This window comes from Vicugna pacos, chromosome 10, assembly GCF_048564905.1.
Source record: "Vicugna pacos chromosome 10, VicPac4, whole genome shotgun sequence".
In the NCBI taxonomy this organism is placed as follows: domain Eukaryota; kingdom Metazoa; phylum Chordata; class Mammalia; order Artiodactyla; family Camelidae; genus Vicugna; species Vicugna pacos.
In genome coordinates this window covers 68,876,456-68,897,986 of record NC_132996.1, presented here as the reverse complement: position 1 = coordinate 68,897,986, position 21,531 = coordinate 68,876,456, and the positions used below count along the sequence as shown (strand labels likewise).

Sequence of the window (21,531 nt, the reverse complement as noted above, 5' to 3'; positions counted from 1 at the left end):
GTTCCAAAGCGCAGAGGACTGCCCCCATCTCCCCTCCAGGGCTCACTCTTCTGGCCTCTGGGGCATTGAGACTTCACCCTCTTCTGCCTCTGCAGCTCTTTCCTCCCACCCATAGGTCACTCGTTTCCAGGCCTTTCCAAGAGGCGCTTTCCCCTTTCCCGCCTAGGGCCCCTCGGGCCGCCTGCCCCGGCCCACTCATTTCCTGTGCCGCCCCAACTCCGCCCCAACTCGGGGTGGAAAGTTTCTCTCTTCAAGAAGGGCGGTTCCTTCTCCTTCCTTCCCAGCTGGCCAAGAAAGTCCAAAGCAAGTGGGGAGGGGGTTGGGCTCCCAGGCCTCCGGCCAGAGAGGGGAAGTGACTCGCCTGCAGTCACAAAACCGCGGGACCAGGCTGGGCCAGCTTGGACTGCTCCGCAGCTCTACCCGGGGAGCAAGGATTCGCACCCTACCACCGCCAAGCCTCTTCCACTCCGGGTCTTGAGCGCCACCTGCCGGCGAGCGCCGGGCCGCAATTGCCAGAAACACCGCTATCTTCCCTCCCCAGAGCCAGGCAGTCAGAACACACCAATGGTGAGAGAGTATTTATTTCTCTATGTGCCCAGGAGGCTGGCCCCTAAACTTAAATATCGAGCAAGGAGCCTTGGCCCTCCTGGCCATGGGTGCAGGAATGGGTCCCGAAGCCCTTGTCTAGGGCAGTGGAACCCAGGGACCAGAGATGGGATGCCCCTGAGCCAGCAGCTGCCAACAGCAGTAAAAGATGAAGAGACAGGAGCCAGGCACTCATCCCAATCCCAGAGATGCCAAGGGGAGTGCAAGATGCTTTGGACCCCACTGCCAGACTGAAGGTTGGCCAAGCTGAGGTGCACACATGTGGGAGAAGTGGAGGTCCAGTGACATGGGCAGAGGCTGTAGTCCAGGTACCGGCCCCAGTGCCAGCTAACCCAAGACAGCAGAGGGAGGATAGGCAGTTTAACCTCCGAAGGGCCCAAGCCTTGCCCTCCCGTGAGGTGAAGTGGTATGGGGGAAAGCAGGCACTATAGTCTGAGTACTTGCTGAGGGGTGAGTTTCTGAGCCTTTTGCATGGGTGCATGCTCCCCACCCCTCTAGCTCTTCAGAGGCTGATGTGGAAGGCATCCTGCAGCCACTGGTCTCGGGCATTGTGCGTTTGGGGCACAGTGAGGGGTGGCGGGTCCGGGGGCAGACTGGCATCAGGAGGCTCGTCGTCGTCAGATAGGCCAGCGTCAGGTGGGTAGGAACTGTCTGAGTGCAGGGAGGATGACAGGTCCTGGCATAGGCTCAAGTCTTGACACAGGTGCTTGTAGTCCTGGATCGACTCATACAGGCCCCACAGCTGGCACAGCAGTGACATGTCCAGCTGCCGCAGGCCCACCTACAAAAGACAGAGTCGGCTGGGGTTGGGGTCCAAGCCACCCTCAGCCTACGCCACAGTCCTAGCCAATCTTCCCACACCCTTCTAAGCAGAGGTTTTTGTGGACATCGGGTGCCACCTGCAAGCTTTGGATCTTTAGGCAAATCACTTAACCTCAATCTGCAAAATGGGGACAACATTCACCTAGTAGAGTAGAATGAAATAACACAAGTAAAGCATTTAAAAATACATGGTAACTATTGCCATAAACGGTAAGTGATTATTGTTATAATTTCCTCTGACCTAGCCAGCTTCTACAGATCCTCTAGACCCAGACCACGCTTTGCCTCTGCTCTCTGTCTGTCCCGCCTCGGGACCCTCAAGCTCGGCAGCAGCCACTCCTTCCCCTGTCCCCCAACGCCTAGCTGACCCGGGTCCTGCCACTCACCATCTCCTTGCGCAGTGCCGCTAGAGCCGAGTCGAGGTTGACAGGGCGACGCAGGCCAGGGGCACCTGCGGCAGTTCCCGAGTTGGCGGCGCCGGCAGCATAGCGGGGCCCGTCCGGAACGCGGGCGGCGCGGCTCAGCTCATCGTGGATGCGGCTGCGCTGGCTGTAGACGCGCTCCAGCTCCCGCCACGAGCCTCCGCTCGCATTGAGAAGACCGCTGAGGCCGCGCGGTAGCGGCGGGAGTCCAGCCAGGGCGCAGCCCGCGCCGCCTGGCGCCTCGGTCGAGGGCAGCCCATTCATGCCTGGGCCGGCACAGAGGATGATGCCGCCTCCTTCCCTCCGATGTTCTGCCGGGGCCTCCGCCCGCAGGCCCCGCACCCCGAGGCCCCGCCAGCAGAGCCCAGCCACCGCCCGCAGGCCGCGCTTTGTTCCTAACCGGACTTCTCCGACTCCGCCCCCTGCCCCACCCCCTCCATGTAGGCGGGGCCTCTCTTAAAAGGGCAAGGGCTGTGGGCCCACGCTGCCCAGGTCGCGGAAAGCAGAAAACGGACTCTGCCACTAACAGACAGGGGTGGAGGTAGGAGGTGGGGTGGTGGTGGTGGAGGGGGGAATAGGGGCAAGAAGCGGAGGATGCAGTTCCTTCGCGGTTCTCTCTTCCCCACAACACTCTTGTTTAATTATCCTGCTCAATTACAACCCTCAAGGAAAAGGATTTGAAAACGGAGTGGGGGTGGTCAGGAGACTGCGGTTAAGCCGTACTTGGTCCCTACTGTGCAACCTGACACTATCAGTGTCCCAGTACCTGGTCTGGGCCTAAGGTGGGATAGAATGATGGTATCAGGATGCTTGGGGAAGGAGAAGCTACCAAGGGGATTGGAACCCCAAATCTCACTCAGGGTAGGGAATGAGCACTGGATGGCTGAGGAGGCTGCAGGGGTGCCGCAGAGATTGATGCCTCTTGTTCCTGCTTTTGAGGAGGCTGTGGTCTCCTCAGAAAAAAGTATCACATAGTCCTCTCCCTCCCAGCCTCATCCTCTGAGTGGGGGAACTGAGTGGAAACAAGCCCAACTCATTTCTCCTGGCATCAAGGAGAGCAGACTGTGATAGCATGAGGCCAAAAGTAGGAAAAAGACGAATGGAGCTGGGATTAGCATGCACACTCAGAACCAAGAAAAGAACAAACTACACACAACAAAACAGCTGTTTTTCTAGAGGGTTTTTCTCAGGAGGGGTCTTTTAGTGTTGCAGCTGCTGAAGGCTGCGTAGGGCTTCAGCACAAGCCCGGATAAGGCTGCACAGCTGGATGCTAGTCTCCAGGGAGGTGCTAGAGCCCAGCTCAGCTGAGGCCCAGGTCAGCTTCTGCAGGAGGGCCTCCTGTGTGCAGGCCAGGACATCTGCATTTGGAGGCAGAGCAGGAGGGGGTGGCCCCTGGACTGCCTTGAGCCCTGCTGCAGCTCCCTCACAGTGCTCTGGACGGGGTACTGGGGGCTGAGGAGTAGGCCGAGAGCCCAAGGGGGGCTCCGACGCAGAGGCAAGCTGGTGCTCCCGAGCCTGGGAGAGGGCAGCCTGGGCATTCAGAGCTAAAAAAGGAAAAAGCCAGTGGAATGGTCAGGATACCTGGCCCATTGCCACCTCCCTACTCTTCACTGTTCTGCTCTTTCTATACTTGAAATGTTTTCCCTGCCTCTGTATAAGGTAACTCACCCGTTTTCTTCTTTGTATCAGAGTTATTTATGCTCTTGCTTTATCTCTCTCATCAGGACTACGCCTAATTGAGCTCAAACTCTCCCATGGTGTCTGGCACACAGTAGGTGCTCAGTGCTCTTACTGAATGAATCGTCCTTTCTAGAGCTGAAAGGACAAAGCACCTTACTCCCGCCCCACCCACAAATACCACTGTCACCTCCCAGGCCTACTGTTCCTGAGCCTCTATCACCATACTTTTTCACCAAGCACACTCGACCCCTCACCCGGATTATCTTTATCCACGTCTGAGTCGAGCTCCTGACAAGCCACACAGTAGATTTTCCGCTGTTTGTCTTGGAGGAGGATCGTCTAGGGGCCAGAAAGCACACGGGACAGAGGTGAGACGCCGGGTGATGGGGTCCAGAGGGAGAGTTGGGGAAAGGCCGTGCGGCCTGATCCTTGGCCCCACCCTTGATCCCACGTCCCGAGTCTCTCTCCTCACCCCGCAGTCCGCGCACGTTTCGCCCAGCATGCGGTAACCACGCAGCAGGTAGTCGCCCATCAGCCGGGAGATGCGATCCTGCCGCTCTCGCCGCGCTTGCAGCACCTTAGTCTCCGCTTCGGTCGGGGGCTCCCAAGAGAAATCGTCGACTTCTACGGGAAGAGAGGCACAAGAGGCTGTGGGTCTTGCCGAAGCAGGCTGCCTCCCGTATCCGGCAGCCACAGGCCTCCGCAGCCCAAGTTCTTACCAGCGCCGTTCAGGGCCATGTTGCCGTTGTCGCGGCTAGGCTCACCGGAAGTGACGCACAAGCAGCGCGTCTTCCACTTGACCCTGCCCCCTCCACGTTGAGCCGAGGATGAGGGCGGAAATGACGCTCGCTGTGCTCCTCAGAGGTCGCGATGCCCAGAGTGGGGCGTGTCTGCCGCAGGCTGGACCCTATCTCGTTAGCACCTCCCTCGGTCCCTCTATGGGAACCCGTGGACAAAAAGTTTCGACTGGCAAAAAGAAAAGAAGAAAAGAAAAAGAAGAAAAAGAAAAAGAAAGAAAAAGAAAAAGAAAAAGAAAAAAAGAAAAAGAAAAAGAAAAGAAAAAGATGCCACAACAACAAAAAAAAATCCCACAAGCTTTCGACTGACGGGGCCTCGGGAGGAGAGTATTTGTCATAATGCCGCTCAGGTCGCAGGACCCGGAAGTAGCTGCGCAGGGTCGCCCTTCCTGCTCTCCGCAGATGGAGGGGACCTTTTGGCTTTAGGAATCTCCGCTGGCCTCTGCCTTCCCTGCGGTTTCTCTTTCCGCACCGGCAGGACCCAGGGAAGGCGGGACAGTGGCATCATCACAACAACACCTTTGATAATAACCGCCCCTTACATACGCTTGAAGCCTCCTCAGGCCTTCAGTGCTTCTCATTTCAACTAGCTAGTCAGGTCAGGCGGCGATCGTTCTTGCTTTTCACACCTCTCAGCCTATTTCAAGACCCCCTTTCCTTCCACGTGTTCGGTGTCCTAGTCGGCCCACCCCCTACCCCACCAAGGCCTGGGACTGATGCAAAGTCAGCCCCTAAGCAGACTTTTCGTTCTGTTTTGTGGAAGTTCGAACCTTCAAAAAGCCAGCTGACAAGGGGGAAGGCGGGGTGGGTAAATTGCTGTACTGGGCATGCGCAGTTCCGATTCCAGCCCCTGCTGAATAATACGTTCTGGAGGGTGGAAATGAGAGACTTACTACACATGCCTGTGACCGTTATGCCCTCGTTGGGTGGGTTGCTGTTAAAATAACTAGTGCTCCCTGAATATTGGCCTTGGTGATATTTATCCCCTCTTTGTTCTTTTTCCATACACAAACTCTCCCTTAATAGGTTTGGAGAAGCCAGGTGGAGTAGGCAGCAGTCCCCAGATGCACAGCGTGCAGTGCCTCAAGGCTGTACACTAGGGCAGTGGAGAAGGAGCTAGGACTTAGACTCCCATAATCTCATCTGCAACCCTCTTCTTTGACTGGAAGCACGTGCTTTCACAGTCTTATCTGAAAATAGAGTGCCCTCCTCCTGGCCCCATCTTCCTCCTATGTAGACTCTTTGGAACTTCCATTTTCTCATCCTTGCTGCCTCCTGCTTACTTGGAGAGTCCTGTGCCCCTCTTCACTCTACCAGCAGACTCTTGGGCAGCAGTGTACCTGACTCAGGGCCTGACCCCAGGTCAGTTCTGCCAAACTGACTAGAGGGACTCTTGGATTCTAGTCTGTATGTACAGATCCTCCAGGTCCTTACTATCTTCAACTCCCAGCCCCATCCTGAAGCCCTCAGTGCACCCTTCTGTGTCATCATAATGGCCAATATCCACTCAACAGCTTATCCTGCCTGACACTAATTAAGATCCTTATATTCATCTTCCTCCTTAATCCCTTTCATTTATTCCTCATGACAACTACTCTCCTCTGGGTGGAAAGGTAGCACCTTGCTGTCCAGGTCTGCCCCATTGTAACAACCAATACTAAGACTCATCCTGGGAGTACAGAAGTTTCTGCTTTCTTTTAGACAGCATTTACAGAGATGCACATACACACTAAAAAAGGATGGAGGGAAATTCACTATTGCTATGGACAAAAAACAGATGAATAATTAGAACTTTGCTGGCTCACTTGGGAGGTGAGGGGCAGGGCATGTGATGCTAGGCAAGGAAGAATGGCAACAGCTGGGCCATCTTACAGCTCAGCCCTCCCTGTAGTCTATCATGCCAATCTTACATCTATTCCAAGATGACAGTAAAAGGTCTGGTTTTTTTGCCCCCAGTGGGTCCTGGCTGCTATAAGGGAGCTTTGTCTCTCTTAGGGAGATTTCCTTGAGACAAACTCCCATAGGAAACCATAGATGAGGTATTGGTTACTCTTTGGGCTCTTATTGTCTTAGTTTGGGTTTATAGCGCTGCTACAGGTGACCCCAAGATGTCTAGATAAATTCTTGTGATCAGTTCCACTGCCCTAGAAAACTCCCCTAGCCCTTCTATTAAAACAAGGCAATGAAAACAACAACAAGGCATCACCTCACATCTGTCAGAATGGCCATCATTAAAAAGTCCACAAATGATAAATGCTGGAGAGTGTATGGAAAAAAGAGAACCCTCCTACACTGCTGGTAGGAATGTAGTTTGGTGCTGCCATTATGGAAAATAGTATGGAGATTCCTCAAAAAACTAAAAATAGACTTACCATATGATTCAGGAATCCCATTCCTGGGTATATATCCAGAGAGAACTCTAATTTGAAAAGATACATGTACTCCACTGTTTATAGCAGCCTTATATACAATAGCCAAGATATGGAAGCAACCTAAATGTCAATCAACAGATGACTGGATAAAGAAATTGTGGTATATTTATAAAACAGAATACTAGTCACCCACAAAAAAGAATAAAATAATGCCATTTGCAGCAAATGGGTGGACCTAGAGATTGTCATTCTTTTTTTTTAACTTTTTTTATTGAGTTATATTCATTTTATAATGTTGTGTCAAATTTAGAGATTATCATTCTAAGTGAAGTAAGCCAGAAAGAGAAAGAAAAATACCATCTGATATCACTCATATGTGGAATCTAAAAAAAAGAGAAAAAGAGGACACTAATGAACTCCTCTACAAAACAGAAACAAAATCACAGACATAGTAAACAATCTTATGGTTGCCGGGGGGAAGGGGATGGGAAGGGATAAATTTGGGAGTTTGAGATTTGCAAATGTTAGCCACTATATAGAAAAATAGATTTAAAAAAGGAGGGGAGGGTATAGTTCAAGTGGTAGAGTGCATGCTTAGCATGCATGAGGTCCAGGAGTTGACTCCCAGTAGCTCCTCTAAAAATAAATAAACCTAATTACCTCCCGCAGCAAAATAGAAAAGATAGACAATGAGAGAGAGAAAATAGATTAAAAAACAAATTTCTTCTGTATAGCACAGGGAACTACATTCAGTATCTTGGCAATAACCATCAATAAAAAATATGAAAACAAATGTATGTATGCATATGCATGACTAGGACATTGTGCTGTACACCAGAAATTGATACATTGTAACTGACTATATTGCAATTAAAAAAATGAGTTGTTATTATGACAGTGGGACAGAAATACCCTCTATCAAGGTAGTCTCCTTTAAAAGAAAAGTCACAGCTGTTCAAGTCAAGCCCAAGTCCTGACAGACATCTATATAACACTCCACCCAACAACGGCAGAAGTTACATTCTTCTCAAATATGCATGGAGCATTCTCCAGGATAGACCATATATTACCATAAAACAGTCTCAATACATTTAAAAGGGTTGAAATCATACAAAGTGTGTTCTCAGACTGTAGTGGAATGAAATTAGCAATCAATAGTAGAAGGAAATTTGGGAAATTCACAAATACATGGAAATTAAACAACATCATCTTAAATAATTAATGGATCATAGAAGAAGTCACACAGGAAATTAGAAACTACTTTGAGATTAATGAAGATGAAAACACAACATACCAAAATTTGTGAGATGCAGCCAAAGCAGTGCTTAGAGGGAAATTTATAGTTGCATATTCTTATGTTTAAAAGGAAAAAAGTCTCAAATCACCTAATCTTCCACCTTAAGAAACTAGAACAATAAAAGTAAGCTAAACTCAAAGCAAGTAGAAGGAAGGCTAGAATAAAGATTAGAGAAAATCAACTCACCCACAAGTTAGTTCTTTAAATTGCCAAATCTTTAGTTAGACTGACCAACTCAAACCCAGGTCAGCTGAACAGTATGAATTTGCAGCCCCAGCTGGAAAGCTAGGTGGCTGTGGTTGCTGAGTCAAGGAGTCCCCAAATGTGAGACAGATATCAGTACTCTGCCACCCAATAGAGGGCTTTAGATGGCAATGTTCTCAGCTAACTGTGGAAACAAATCATGACTGATCAAACCATCTAGAGCTCTTACACAGATGCCCCTGCTAAGGGCTCATTCTCTGATAAGACTATAGGGATCAAGCTGTTGATCGAGCCTCCACTGCCCAGACTGTCTCCATTTATGTCTGGATCCATCATCATACAGATATGGCAACATGTCTACCATCACAGAATGGGCACAAAGTAAAGGACTCTACACTTCTGATGCAGAGGCCACAACTCCATGCAAGACTTGTAATTTCTGCCAAAAGTTCATCTGTTTGTCCTGCAATGAAGGAGACCACAGTGTATGTGGTGTTGCCCCTGCCTGCTCTTGAGAGATTGAGTGCATGGGACCTTTGACTCCTTGGGGCTATGGCTGGTGTCTTACACTTTTTGAGGGTACAATGGTGCTGTTCCAGGCCAACCAGCCAACTTTAATAACACGATTGTGGTTCTTGAGACTAATCTGTGTATTGTTTTTGGCTTTCTGGACCAATGGTCTAACAATGGTGCATCTTTTATCTCAAAAGCCACTCAATATGATAATCTAGGTATTTGGTGGTCCTTCCATGCTCCCTATCATCCATAATCATGCTGATCCTCAAAAATTAACTCAAAGAAATTTCTGACTCTCTCTCCAGGTCCCCACACCTCCATATGGCAGTTCAGTCACTGAATGTGGCTGTCTCCAGGATGGGACCATTTCCCCTAGGCTGTGTCCTATGTAATGATCAAGATGAGAGGGGTAGGGTTTACATAGACCAGTTCTGAAAATTTAGGGTTCCACACTCACTATTCCTAGACATTATGCTTCTTTCTTTCCCTTAACAGCAACCCCAGGCCAGCCTGGTTGCTGCAATTCCAGGTGGCAGCCCAGTCAGAAAGGGGTTTAGGTGATTCTCACTATATTATTGTTCAGCCACTTGGATTCTCTTGTTGGACAGACACAGTCCTGCATCAGAATAACTGGAGTGCTGGTGTGTACACCTCTCTCTTTGAGTCCCCCAACTGTGGCCCATGTGTAGGATGGGGGACCTAATGGATCCCTGTATGTTTTATAAAAACGTCTTTGTCCCCCGATCCTTGCAGATGAAAGGTGTGAGTAGGGGGTGATTGGAAAAAAGTTGAAGTTCTAACTCCTGGAATGGAACACATCGATTTTGTGGCCATAGAGGGAGAACAGCAACCTTGGCACCTGGGGAGGGAACACCTCAGACCCCAGGAGATATGGGGGAAAGAAAGAAATGTGTAAGCTTTGTCTTGCCGAATCACCTGGAGCCTTCTTCATGGAGGAAAACATCCAGGTCCAATTCTCTCGAACTGTTGCAAGTGACTTAAATTTAACAGACTGCTGGGTCTGCAGTGCTCCTGTAGACAGTTCTGACCTTGGTTTGGTTGCCATTCTGCTTATCTTTTCCAAGAGATTGGAAGCAGCAAAGGGTAGCCTCAGCTCCTGTAGCTGTCACATAAAATACCTGGTAACACCATCACCCCCAGCTATCGTCCCCATTGCCAGTCCTGGAGCCATTACCACTCTGTCATGCCATGGGTGCATGAATGCCATCTGGCTGGTGGCATGGACAAACAGGACAGATTGGACTAACTGTCCTTTGCCAGGTCCTCCAAAAACAAGGACTGGACTCAGTTGGATGGGACCCCTAAGGCCTACCAACATGCAGAGAGGCCACACTGGAGGCACTGTCAACCTTGGCACCCCATAACTGATGTAGGTCGCACTTGGGGGCACCATGTTTCTTCCCAGAAACACCATGTGCACCCTTGAGACTGTATGACTTATACAGAAGTCACCCATTAACTTGTCTCTCTCCTGAAAACAGAGGGACTTGAAATTTATCCTTGACTTTAGCCTACTTGCAAACTAACATGTGAGCTTGCCACAGGTTCATGTATGCAGAAGACAGGCGATTCCTGGGTCAGAGACAAAGGACTTTATTACTCATGGCTGGAAGCATTAATCCAGGTACAGCAGGATATATTAATTGCACAGACTCTGGCCTGCAAGGAATAAATCCAGGAGAATTCTGTCATCCACAGCAATATTGGTCAGTGAATTGAGGCTGTCCTGAATGCCTTCCAGGCCAAGGTTGATACAGAGACCCAAGGAGCAAGCAACCTGGCTTTCTAAGGTAGATCTGATGCAATATGGATTTGTTCAGCTGGGAGGCATGGTTGAGGTCAATACTGCAAATTGGCTTCATCCTGCTGCTTGGAGTCCCATGGATAGTAGCTTTAATTAAATGCTGTATGTGACATATTGAATAGATTTGGTCCTAGCCTCTTTTGATCATATTTGCCAACAGAGTGGTGAACTCGTGGGAAAATTTGCCAAAAGTCAAGACAGTGTAGAAATGAGGGGTGGATCTTATTGTAAGACAATTCTTCAGGGGTCTCTTGAGGTTCTGCACATTTTGCAAGCAAGGCACTGACAGCCTTTGTCCTGGACTCTCTTCTCAAGGATGTTGGTACAGTGAATAGCCATGGAAGATGGAGACAGTATCTCCCTCCAGAGAAAAGGGCAGCCATTAGAAAAGACTTGGGTCTTAATTTTAGAGTCCTCTCCCATACCACAGTCCACTCTGTGCAGGCGTCTGTCTAGGCCATTGGTGCCACCCCCATGGGAATTGGGGACAAGAGGACTGATGTCAACATGCTGATAATCATGCTGTTTACTGAGTAATAAGGTCCATTGTCGCTGACCCAGGAATCTCCTATCTTCTGGCAGCATGCATGAAACTGGCAGGCTTGCTTGTTGGTTTGCAAGTGGGGTAAAACCCCAGACCCATCACAGTCCTTCACAAGGGGCGATCACATAGAAGGTCTCAGAGGTGCTGGTGGTAAAGCTTATCCAGAGAATTCTAGCATTCACAGCAACCTTGGTCAGTGAATTAAGGCTGTCCTGAATGCCTTCCAAGCCAAGATTGAAACAGAGAAATAAGTCATGGTGGGCAGACCAGCTGTCTGGGAAGCAGTGGGCTTAGGCTCTTTCAGACCCCTCCCAACCCTCATGTGAACCGGCCCAACATCTGTCGCTACCTGTGGCACAGTGGACGTGGCAGTAGTTAGCCCTGTTCCTGAGTGACAGCACAGTGGCACATTGACACACAGCTCGGTTACAGCACTCCCCTGCCCCAACTGCCTCGTTTGGTGAGTCAGGTTCATGCAGCAATGAGTGGATTATGCTGCATAGCCACGGCTCCGAAAATCATGAGTGGTGTTATTGTAGCTTCACACTAACAGGCATCCAGGAGGGGTTGATTTTTCCTCTTACTTTTCACTGCAAGGTGAATTGACCTGACATTTCTGAGAGACAAGAAAGGACAAGATAATACAATAATAAACATAATAATACTTACCTTTGGGGTATTTTTCCTTTGGTCCAGGCACTGCTGAGAGCTTGAATTATCTCCTTTAATACTCAGGACAACCCTGTGAGTTATACCTTATTATCAGCCCCAGTTTGCAGATGGAGAAGCTGAAGCTTGGATGAATTAAGAGATGTATCCACCACAGTCACCCTGCTGGGGTGTGGCGGGGCTGGGTCCTCCTCCAGGCAGTGCATGTCTAGAGCCTGATTCTCAATGGTGGACTCTTTCCTGGGTTTGAGAAGTAGAGACAAGTGACGGGGCTAAAGATCCTCTCCAACTGACTGAGCATGAAGATCGGTTTTCATTTCGTTTTCCAACCCCATCTCTCAGTGCCCTGCATCACAGTAGGGGCACATCAGAGGGACTCGATGATAGCCACTTTCAGTAAAGTGTCTTTGGAGAGAGACGCTTCGGGGCAGAACTGTCCCCTCCAACCATCCAAAACTTCCAACCATCATCTTTAGAACCCGCCATCCCCTAGAGCCATTTCTTTCTTCAGAGCCTAGAAGCTTCCCAAAGATATTCAGAACTCAGAGAGGCAACATGCAGCCTGGCGCACAGTCTGTCCTCTCTCAGTGGTACTCTGCCCTGCCCCACAGGGAGCCAGGCTCCCATGCGCGGCTCCTCGTGGACCCCAGACCGAGATATTAATTGAAAGAGCTAATGTATACTGAGTCCTTACTGTGTAGTCAGCATCCACTTAGGGCTTCTTGAGAGTCAGCTCCGTTGCCTCCCTGTCTAAAAATGAGAAAGGAGACATAGAGAAGAATGAAGAATTGTCCCAGTTCACACAGCTGGTACAGGAAAGTCAAATGCAAGGAAACAACCACTGCATCATGCTGCCTCCCCAGTTGTAACTTCTGTTAAGCAGGCTGCCACTGCCCCAGCCAGCCACTTCCCGCAACAAGGCATCAGGAGCCCTGGGTTTGAGTTCTGGCTATGCTGTGGACCAGCTGTCTCACCTTGGCCAGGTCCCAGGCCTTCCCCAGACCTCAGGAACCCCTCTGCGTAAGGGAGATCTTCCCTAATATTTAAGCAGCCTGAACATTCCCGGGACTGGGGGTCCCAGGGCTCTTTCTTGTCCTACTCCAGCAAAGCCCTCGGGCCCCACCCTCCTATCTTTAGGACATTTGTGGGGCCCCTCTCATTCCTCCCTCCCAGGAGCGCTGTGTAGGTTTAAGTTCAGTCCCCACATCTCACTTACCAGATGACTTGAGTCTAATGGTTTCATCTTTCAGAGCCTTGGCTTCCTTTTTGTAGGGTCACTGATTGGGTGAATAACATACCAGTGTAAAGTGCATGTACACGAGGGGTGCTCTTGTGGTCTCGCTCTCTTCAGTCAATCGACAAACTTCAGCACCCTCTGCGTGCCAGCCCCTGTGCCCTTAGGGTCTGGAGACAGGTTGTGCCTTCCTGGAAGGGCGATGAGATGAACAATAAGTAACCAAACCCACAAAAAGGAACGTTTCAGGCTGTGAGCAAGGACCAGCAGGAGACAAACAGGTGACGTGACCTGAAGGCCGGAGGTGGCTGTTTTAGAGAAATGCTTCTTGGAGGCAGAAACCTGAGACATGAAGGATCAGCCCCATGCAGAGGCATGAGCTCAGCAGCCCCCAGGCATAGAGGACTTCGCAGGCCCAGGTGAGCAGAGGGAAGCCACTGGAGGCTTTTTAAGCTGAGAAGGAGCATGGTTGGGATTAGGTTTTTAAAGGTGACTCGGGCACCAGGTGGAGGAGGGACGGGAGTGGGCAGAAATGGTGCTGAAGAGACCCGTTAGGCGGCAGAAGTGATCTGGACTGACCACAGAGGTCATGGCCTCCTCGGACTTGCAGGAGAACTTAGATCTAGGATGCATGGAAGCCTGCTGGTAGATTCTAGGAAGATGGTGTGACTGAGTGTGGTGACACAGGAGATGCAGAGAGAAAAGGTGGACAGGCCACAGACACCACAAGCACTGGACTGTCGCAGGCTGCCCTGCAGACCCACTCTGCATCCCTGCCCTCTCTGTTTCATGCCACAAGGCTAACCTTGTGTGCTATACCCTCTTTCCAGGTCCCCCTGCTGGCAGGCTTTCATTTGGGTTCGGCACCTGGGAGGCCCACTGGACAGGAAGAGACGAGGGTAATGTGAATTGTGCAGGTGGAAAGCTACTGCAGGTCTCTGCCAAAGGTCCCAGCTCTGGCAGGGCTGCCCGCCCCTCCAGCTCCAGTGCCTGCAGCTCCAGGGTTAGGTCATCACCCACCTGAGGGTGCCCACTGCTTCCTGCCGGGTCCCTCATGAGAGGAAGGATTTGGGTGCTGACAGTAGGGAAGCTCACTGAGCACTCGCTGTGGGGTGCCTCCCCTCATTGCTTCCAGTCACTCAGTCCCCTCAGTAGCCTCTGAACCAGGGCTGCCTCGTCCGCATCCTACTCTCAACAGCATTAGACACCCTTGGCCATGCCCCGCTCCTGAAAAGCTTTCTCCTCTTGGCTCTTCCTGCATTGCACTCCCGGGTTTCCTCTCTGTCTTCTCCTGCTGCTCCTTCTGAGTCACTTCTGACTCTGCCTCCTCGTTCTGACCTGGGAGTGGTGACCTCCCTGGTTTGCCCTGGGCCCTCTTCTCTCTTGAGCTGCCTGTTCTTTCTTGTGGCTACAAACACCCCTGTATGCTGAGGACCCCAAGTCTACATCTCCAGGCCAGACATTCTGTCAGAGGTCCAGACCCCTGGATTGAGACGTCTTTATTTGGATGACACAATCATCTCAAACTCCCAGACAGAGCTCCACTCTCTTCCCCGGGCCTCCCTCTCTGCTGCCTTCTTATCCACCCAGGGGCTCAGGCCAGAAATCTGGGAGCCATTCATTCCACCTGTCTCTCTGGGACCCTCTGCTTTCCCTAGTTTCTAGATTCCACATCCCAAACACAAACCCACTGTGTCCAAGGTATATCAACTTTCCTGGGGTGATGGCAACAGCACCCCCTCTTGCTCTGAAACAGCCCCACTGTAATGAAAATAAAACCCAAATTCCTCGCTGTGGCCTCCCACTTGCAGATGCTCTTTCTCCCCCTTCCTTCCCAGTCCATTGCTCCGCTGGCCTTCTCTCAGTTCCTAAAAGAAACGAATCTCTTTCCTAGCCTTCATCCCTGCGTGCTCCTGTGTAAACTGTCTCCACAGGCCACTCAGTCCCTCTGGCCTCCTAACAGGCTTCCCCCTGCTGAGCTGACCGCAGACCCAGTTAACTCCTGCCCCTCTCCAGCTTTTGGCTTAAAAGTCTCTGTGTTAGAGGGGTTTCCTGGACCTCCAGGTCCCACCACGACCACTTTTGTTCCTGGCTCCTTGCTCTTCTCTGTCCCAGCACGGACCTCTGTCACAGCCTCAGTCATGAGTGAATTGATGTCATAGGTCTGTCTCCTCCAATACAGAAGCTCCAGGGGGGCAGAGATTAGTTCTACTTGCTAGAAGAGCCTGCAGTAGGTTCCCAGTTTGTTGAATGAACAGGGCCCATTTTACAGATGAGAAAACTGAGGCTTGGAGAGACTCCAACCTTGGTCTGTTAATGCTGTGTTCCAAGGTGAGTCACAGGCTCCTCTAGGCAGAGGAGGGTCACATTCCCGATGAATGTGAGGGAAAAATGACTATAGAATGCTCAGCTGTACACCTGGCAGGCGGTAAATATTCAGTACTATTCCCTGCCTCAGTGTGTGACTGGAGACCCGAGTGAGGGTGGGGGCTGCCCTTTACATACCCTCCTAGCTCCCCTGGGGACATGGGGTTGTCCCATCTGCAGGACTTGACTATCTGAACAGGACCTGAGCCCACTGAGCAATTCAGGCAGGGGTCCACTAAAGGGTCTCCCTCAGTTCCCCCAAAGAAGCCTACCTTCAAAGTAAAAACCATGAGTTCTTTGCACGGGTGTGCCTAAAGGCAAGTTCCTGAACCCCCTTTCCCTCAGTCAGATTGCAACCCCTGTTCCCCTCGGAGACGGTGGCACCCTGACTTGTCTGTGTCCTGCTCTGGATGTTCCCTGGTCACACCCACCCCCTGCTGAGTTCTGTGAGTCAGAGACTGAATCCTGGGGTCTCCTAGCCAGGTCCCTGGTAAATGGCCTGGGCCCCAGGACACTGCAGCCCTCAAGGGCCTCCCTTCCAGACCAGTGGACAGACCTGGCTCCTTTCCAGCCTTGACCAAACTCAAGGTCCCTCCCCAGCCCCTGCCAACCCCTGCCCTGGGGCCCTGCTGTGCCCCTCCCCAGCCCCAGGCCCTCAAGCATCACCCTCCTCCTCCCGGCTGTTAGCCTGGGAAGGGGGCCAGGCCCTGAGCTCAGACCTTGGCGATTCCAGAGTGTCTGAGGCCCAGGGCCAGCCTGGCCAGACAAGGCGAAGGGGCGGGGGCAGGGTGGGCACCAGGAAGCCATTTAGAAGGGGTTGGCAGGAAGCTGGGTTTCTAGATTTGCTCTATCTGCTCCTCTCCTGGACCCCACAGGCTTCTTCCCAGGACCTCGCTGAGGCCTTGGCTAAGCGGTGCCCCCTCCTTGAGTTCTGTCCTCAGGGAGGAGTGGATCAGTACTAATGAGAAGGGATTTTGGGGTGGTAAGACCCCCACCTGTGCAAGGGAGGAAGGGCAATCGCTGAGAGGCCTGGGTTCCAGTTCCACCTGGCTTCCGACAGTCCTTGTGACCCCGGGCCAGGCCCGTCTTCCTCCCTCAGCCTCGGTTTCCCACTTTGAAGCGACCGGGCGGAGGTGGGCGCGGGCCTCCCGGCCCCGCCCAGAGGAATCCGGAGGGGCAGCCAGCGGTCCCAGGTGAGGGCCCACTGGAGAGGGCCCAGCGCGGCGGCGGGTTCCGGCGGGCCGGGCATCTGGGGCGGGGACCGCCCCCCCACCCGCAGCCTCCACCCGCCCGTACACCCTCGCTCCCCCAGGCGGCAGCGACGACGCTTTAAACAGAAAAAAACTGTCTCCCTGGCCCGGGGCCAGCATCCCAGCCCCCCTCGCCGCCGCCGCGCCGCGCTCCAGCCAGGGAAAACAACTGCTCACTTCTCCCTGCGTCCGCCCCGCGCGCTCCCTGCTTCCCGGCGGCCGCGGGAGCCCAGCCCGGCCGGGGGAGGCGCGGAGCGGGCCGGCCGCCCGGCCTTCCTCTCCCCTCGCTCCTCCTCTCCGCCTCAACTTGCTCTGGCCTCCTCGCTCCGACCTCAGTTTGGGGCCTTCGCAGGCCCCCGACCCCGGCTCGTGGCTGGGCTTCTTCTCGGGGTGGTGGAAGTTTCTGGGCTCCCCGCGGTCCAGCCTCCATCTCTCTGCCTCTCACTGGGCCCGCTCCCGCGCCTGCTGTCCCCTCCCCGCGCGCTCCCTCCGTTCCTCTCCCTCGCTGCCCTCTCTACCCATCTCCCGGGGCTCCCGGCTTGCTATACCCCTCGGGCGCGGGGACCATCGCCCCCGCTCGGGCGCTCCCCCCGGGTCCTGCGGCCCCGGATGCCCGGGCCCCGTGGGGCTGCTGGCGGCCTGGCCCCTGAGATGCGCGGGGCGGGGGCGGCGGGGCTGCTGGCTCTGCTGCTGCTGCTGCTGCTGGGCCCGGGCGGCGGGGCCAAGGGGGGACCAGCGGGCGAGAGGGGCGCTGGCGGGGGCGGGGCGCTGGCCCGCGAGCGCTTCAAGGTGGTCTTTGCGCCGGTGATCTGCAAGCGGACCTGTCTCAAGGGCCAGTGTCGGGACAGTTGTCAGCAGGGCTCCAACATGACGCTCATCGGAGAGAACGGCCACAGCACCGATACGCTCACAGGCTCCGGCTTCCGCGTGGGTGAGGGCCAGGGGCACGGGCAGGGGGAGTGGGGAAGGCAGGCATCAGGACAGAAGTGAGAGACACCTCAGGGTAGGCCATGTGACCCTGAGGGCCATGGCTTCCTAGAGCAGAGCGCTGGGGGCCTGGGGCTCCAGGGTCATCCGGGGCTTGGGAGGCTGGAGTCCAGGGGCCAGAGTTGGGAGGGCTTCATGGAAGCCTTGACTTCACAGCTTTGAGCTGGGGTTGAGGCCCAAGGTGTGGGGTAATGCTAGAGTCCTGGATGACACAGGCCTCTAGGAAAGTGCTGGGTTCTGAGCAGGAGTCAGAGTCAGCAGGCAGGGCTTTTGAGAGCTGTGAGCTGGTGGTCTGAGGTCTCAGAGAAGGGATGATATTCCCCTAAGAAACACACTTGCTAGAAGAAACAGGAAAAGTCTTTAAAAAATGCCTAAAGTGGGGCCTGCCAGCAGTAGACACCTGCATTCCGTGGGAGGAGGAGCCAAGGTCAGGGCCAGGAGTGAGGGAATTGGTTACCAGCCAGGTCTTAGAGGGGAGGGGTGTTGAGGCCTAACAAGTGGGAAGCAGGCCTGGAAGTTGGGGCTAGTTTGGGTCCTCAGTCTCTCCTTTTCCTGGTGCCCTATCTATGCTTCCCCCATAAGCCCTTAACAGCTCTGCCTCAGAGGCCCTAAGTCTCCCCACAACAAGCCCTAATGACTCCCCAGTTCCACTTAGAGCCCACCCCTTTCCCACCATCTCTCTGCAAAGGCCCAGGTCTGGGGCTCAGCTGTCCTCTGGCAGGGCCCTGTGGGCCAGGCTGGAGGAGGTGTCCCAGCAGTAATTACCCTCCTGGACAGGGTAATTAGGCCAGGCCCAGGATGGCACCAGCAAAACAGCCCCTCTTTCACATTCCTATACTCACATGCCGACTCACAGACCTGAGGAACTCCACAGATGTGGTTCACAGTTCTCATGTGATGTGTGTGCACGCGCGCATGAACATGGCACACACAGAGGCACGCATGGGCTTTGGAGTGGCACTTGGGGATCAAGTCCATGTTTCTTTGTGTTGCCTTGGGTGCATGTCTGCAGTCACTGTGGGAGTGTTTGTGTAAGCCTGTGCTGGTGTCAGAATGAGTCTGTGCGCGTGTGTGTGATGAAATGACTATGCGTGTGAGTGAATGTGGGCCTGGCCTCCCAGGCCCCCTGACCATCCTACTCAGGATGCTGTCTCCATCTGTGCTGCCCACATCCCCCAGGCTCGGTGCCCAGGCCACAGTGGGCGGGTGTCACTGGGAGGTCACCCTCACCACTATGAGTGACTCACTGGGAGGCAGGAAGGAGAGGATCCTGCCTCCCCTGGCCCAGGACACACCCCTTCTGCCCTGAGAGCCTGGCCCCAAGAGGCTTGGCAGGATGGGCTGGGCTGGGCTACTCTTTTCCAGGCCTCCATGGCCATGCATGTGGGCTGTCCCTCTGACGCCCTTCAGGTGTCCACAAGTAGCACTCCTACCTTCCCATCCTGGGAAGTGAGGGCAGCCATGGGACAGGCAGGAGATAGGCTGGGTCTGGTGTGTGAGCTCAGGTCCCTGAGGCTGGATTTTGGATGTGAGTGTGTGTCAGAAAGACAGAGATCACATCCTCTCACTGAGACATTCCTTCACTCATTCCCCCTGCACCTCTTCTGGCACCCAGAGCTGAAGCAGACCTGGCCCTGCCCTCCAAAGCACCCTTTATATTGTGGGAAACAGGGTAGAGCTGGGGCAGAGGGTGGGTGGGATCTGAGGAAGGGCTCCCTTCCTGGGGGAGGGGGCTGGACTGGAGGGATAAGATGTGAGTAGGTAGAGATGGGGGACAAGGCTTTGAGGGGCAGGAATGGCATGATGAAAGCCAGGGAGGCAGAAGATGTGACCTGTTTGTAGGAGATAGGAATGAGTCCTGGAGTGTAGGGTGCAGGTGGAAGGAACAGAGGAGTATGGGCAGAAAGAAGGTTTCTTCTGCTTCGTGGAGAGAAGGCAAGGAAGCAAGCTGTGAGCTGGAGGTGTGACTATGCCAGAGCTTTGCCTGAGGCAAGTTTCTCTGAGGGTACTGGGATGCGGCCAGGAGCAGGAGGAGCAGAGGGCATGGAGAGAAGGGGATATGGATTCATGAGATGTGACAGAGGCTGGAACTGGGTGGGGTGGGAGCTGGAGAGATGGAGCCTCAAGGCTCAGTTATGGATGCCTGGGCATGCAGGGATTTCCCTGTGGTGGTCCAAGGCCAAGAGTAGGTGGGGAGGCAAGACGCTGATTTCTGACAGTATCTCCTGGGTGGAGGTGCTTAAGAGAGGTCCTGGAGAGGTATAGTTAAGTTGGTCATGGAGAAGCATGGCCCTGGGATGGCAAGACAGAGGGAGCAAGAGTCTAGAGTGGGCTGAAGCAGGGGAGGAATTTAGTGGGGAGGAGGAGAAAGCACCAGAAGGAGACTGGATTTCTGGGGAAGGCCCAAGGGGAGGGAAAGGCTATTCCATCATCTTAATCATCACCATCACCATTATCATCATTTGCTACTACTTATTAAGCACCCTCTGTGTACTGGACACTGTGCTAAGTGTTTGTACATGCATTGCCTCATTTAATAGACAGGTCACCCCTATAGATGAGAACACTGAGGCACAGGGAAGGGAAGTAAGTTGCTCAGGGCCACACAGCTGGCACATGGCCTCCCAGCTAGGATTTAAGTCCAAGATTAGGACTCCAGTGGCCCCACACATATAAGGATGTTGGGAGACCTAGAGGGTAGTTTCCCTGTGTGTGTGATGTGTTACAAAAACCAGCTTCGCAAGGAGGACCAGTGGGTGGCAAGGAAGTGGGAAAGTTGCAGGATGTGGGTGAGGGACTAGGCCTAGGGGCTGGGGACAGGGGTCTGCCTGGGCCCTGATCCATCTCTCCTCCCCAGTGGTGTGCCCTCTGCCCTGCATGAACGGCGGCCAATGCTCCTCCCGAAACCAGTGCCTGTGTCCCCCGGACTTCACGGGTCGCTTCTGCCAGGTGCCTGCTGGAGGAGCTGGTGGAGGCACTGGCGGCTCAGGCCCTGGGCTTGGCAGGGCTGGGGCCCTGTCCACAGGTGCGCTGCCGCCCTTGGCTCCAGAGGGCGAGTCTGTGGCCAGCAAGCACGCCATCTACGCGGTCCAGGTGATCGCCGATCCGCCGGGGCCTGGGGAGGGGCCCCCTGCCCAGCATGCAGCCTTCCTGGTGCCCCTCGGGCCAGGACAGATCTCAGCGGAAGGTACCAGGCGACAGGCAGACCCCTGGAGGCCGAGGTGGGCGGGCACTAGGGTGGCAGGACCCGGGAGGAGGCCGGCCCTGGAGGAGCTCCGCACTCCCACCCAGTGCAGGGGGCAACCCTGAAGCCACCGTGCCCCGCCCCCCAGTGCAGGCCCCGCCCCCTGTGGTGAACGTGCGTGTCCACCACCCGCCGGAGGCCTCAGTCCAAGTGCACCGCATCGAGGGGCCCAACGCCGAGGGTCCGGCCCCATCCCAGCACCTGCTGCCGCACCCCAAGCCCCCGCATCCCCGGCCACCCACCCAGAAGCCCCTGGGCCGCTGCTTCCAGGATACGCTGCCCAAGCAGCCTGTGAGTGAATTCACAGTCACCGCTGGACTGGCCCTTCAGTCTCTCAGGGCTGCCCTGTTCTAACTCACCGGGATTGCTCAAAACTGGGGGCCCTGCTGGTTGAGTGGGGGAGGAGGAAAAGATTCTCAGGAGGGAGGCCAGGCTGGGACTGGGCACTCTGTAAGGTCCACACTCCTCTCCCTAGTGTGGCAGCAATCCCCTCCCCGGCCTCACCAAGCAGGAAGACTGCTGTGGAAGCATCGGCACTGCCTGGGGCCAGAGCAAGTGCCACAAGTGCCCCCAGCTGCAGTGTGAGTGCCTTGGCTTGTTAGATGCCCCCACCCCTTGCCGCTGCAGGATGGACCCATGGACACCCCTCCCAGCCCTGCAATGGGAGACCACAGCCTGAGCAGCCTGAGCCACTC

The 21,531-nt window shown here is 53.9% G+C and overlaps 3 protein-coding genes and 1 long non-coding RNA gene across 6 annotated transcripts in view; 1 reads left to right on the top strand and 3 right to left on the bottom strand.

Moving 5' to 3' along the window:
- Positions 1 to 565: 565 nt before the first annotated feature.
- FAM89B (family with sequence similarity 89 member B) lies at positions 566 to 2,870 on the bottom strand. Its single transcript, XM_072970293.1, has 2 exons — positions 1,815 to 2,870; positions 566 to 1,387 (listed from the first exon to the last, which is right to left on the bottom strand). Exons 1-2 carry the CDS (start codon positions 2,112 to 2,114, stop codon positions 1,109 to 1,111), a joined length of 579 nt encoding a protein of 192 aa, XP_072826394.1. The 5' UTR covers positions 2,115 to 2,870; the 3' UTR covers positions 566 to 1,108.
- A 145-nt stretch (positions 2,871 to 3,015) lies between these two features.
- Positions 3,016 to 4,507, bottom strand: ZNRD2 (zinc ribbon domain containing 2). Its single transcript, XM_006216707.4, has 4 exons — positions 4,250 to 4,507; positions 4,003 to 4,154; positions 3,785 to 3,869; positions 3,016 to 3,394 (listed from the first exon to the last, which is right to left on the bottom strand). The coding sequence occupies exons 1-4, from the start codon at positions 4,266 to 4,268 to the stop codon at positions 3,051 to 3,053; spliced, it is 600 nt and encodes a 199-aa protein (XP_006216769.1). The 5' UTR covers positions 4,269 to 4,507; the 3' UTR covers positions 3,016 to 3,050.
- A 5,808-nt stretch (positions 4,508 to 10,315) lies between these two features.
- Positions 10,316 to 16,532, bottom strand: LOC107034798 (uncharacterized). Of its 2 annotated transcripts, XR_012076809.1 has the most exons (5): positions 16,351 to 16,532; positions 12,971 to 13,179; positions 12,449 to 12,504; positions 11,435 to 11,701; positions 10,316 to 11,305 (listed from the first exon to the last, which is right to left on the bottom strand). It is a non-coding gene; the product is annotated as an uncharacterized lncRNA (long non-coding RNA). The 2 variants fall into 2 exon arrangements; XR_012076808.1 differs by having other exon boundaries at positions 10,316 to 11,701.
- A 247-nt stretch (positions 16,533 to 16,779) lies between these two features.
- Positions 16,780 to 21,531, top strand: part of LTBP3 (latent transforming growth factor beta binding protein 3) — a 16,670-nt gene continuing 11,918 nt past the window's right edge. Inside the window, exons 1-4 of one of the 2 annotated variants that reach the window (XM_072970287.1) lie at positions 16,780 to 17,536; positions 20,450 to 20,779; positions 20,925 to 21,127; positions 21,312 to 21,417. In XM_072970287.1, the coding sequence (XP_072826388.1) occupies positions 17,215 to 17,536; positions 20,450 to 20,779; positions 20,925 to 21,127; positions 21,312 to 21,417 (961 nt within the window). In that variant the 5' untranslated portion in view covers positions 16,780 to 17,214. The remainder of the gene's footprint in view (positions 17,537 to 20,449; positions 20,780 to 20,924; positions 21,128 to 21,311; positions 21,418 to 21,531) is intronic. The other variant, XM_031690890.2, reaches the window with a different exon arrangement.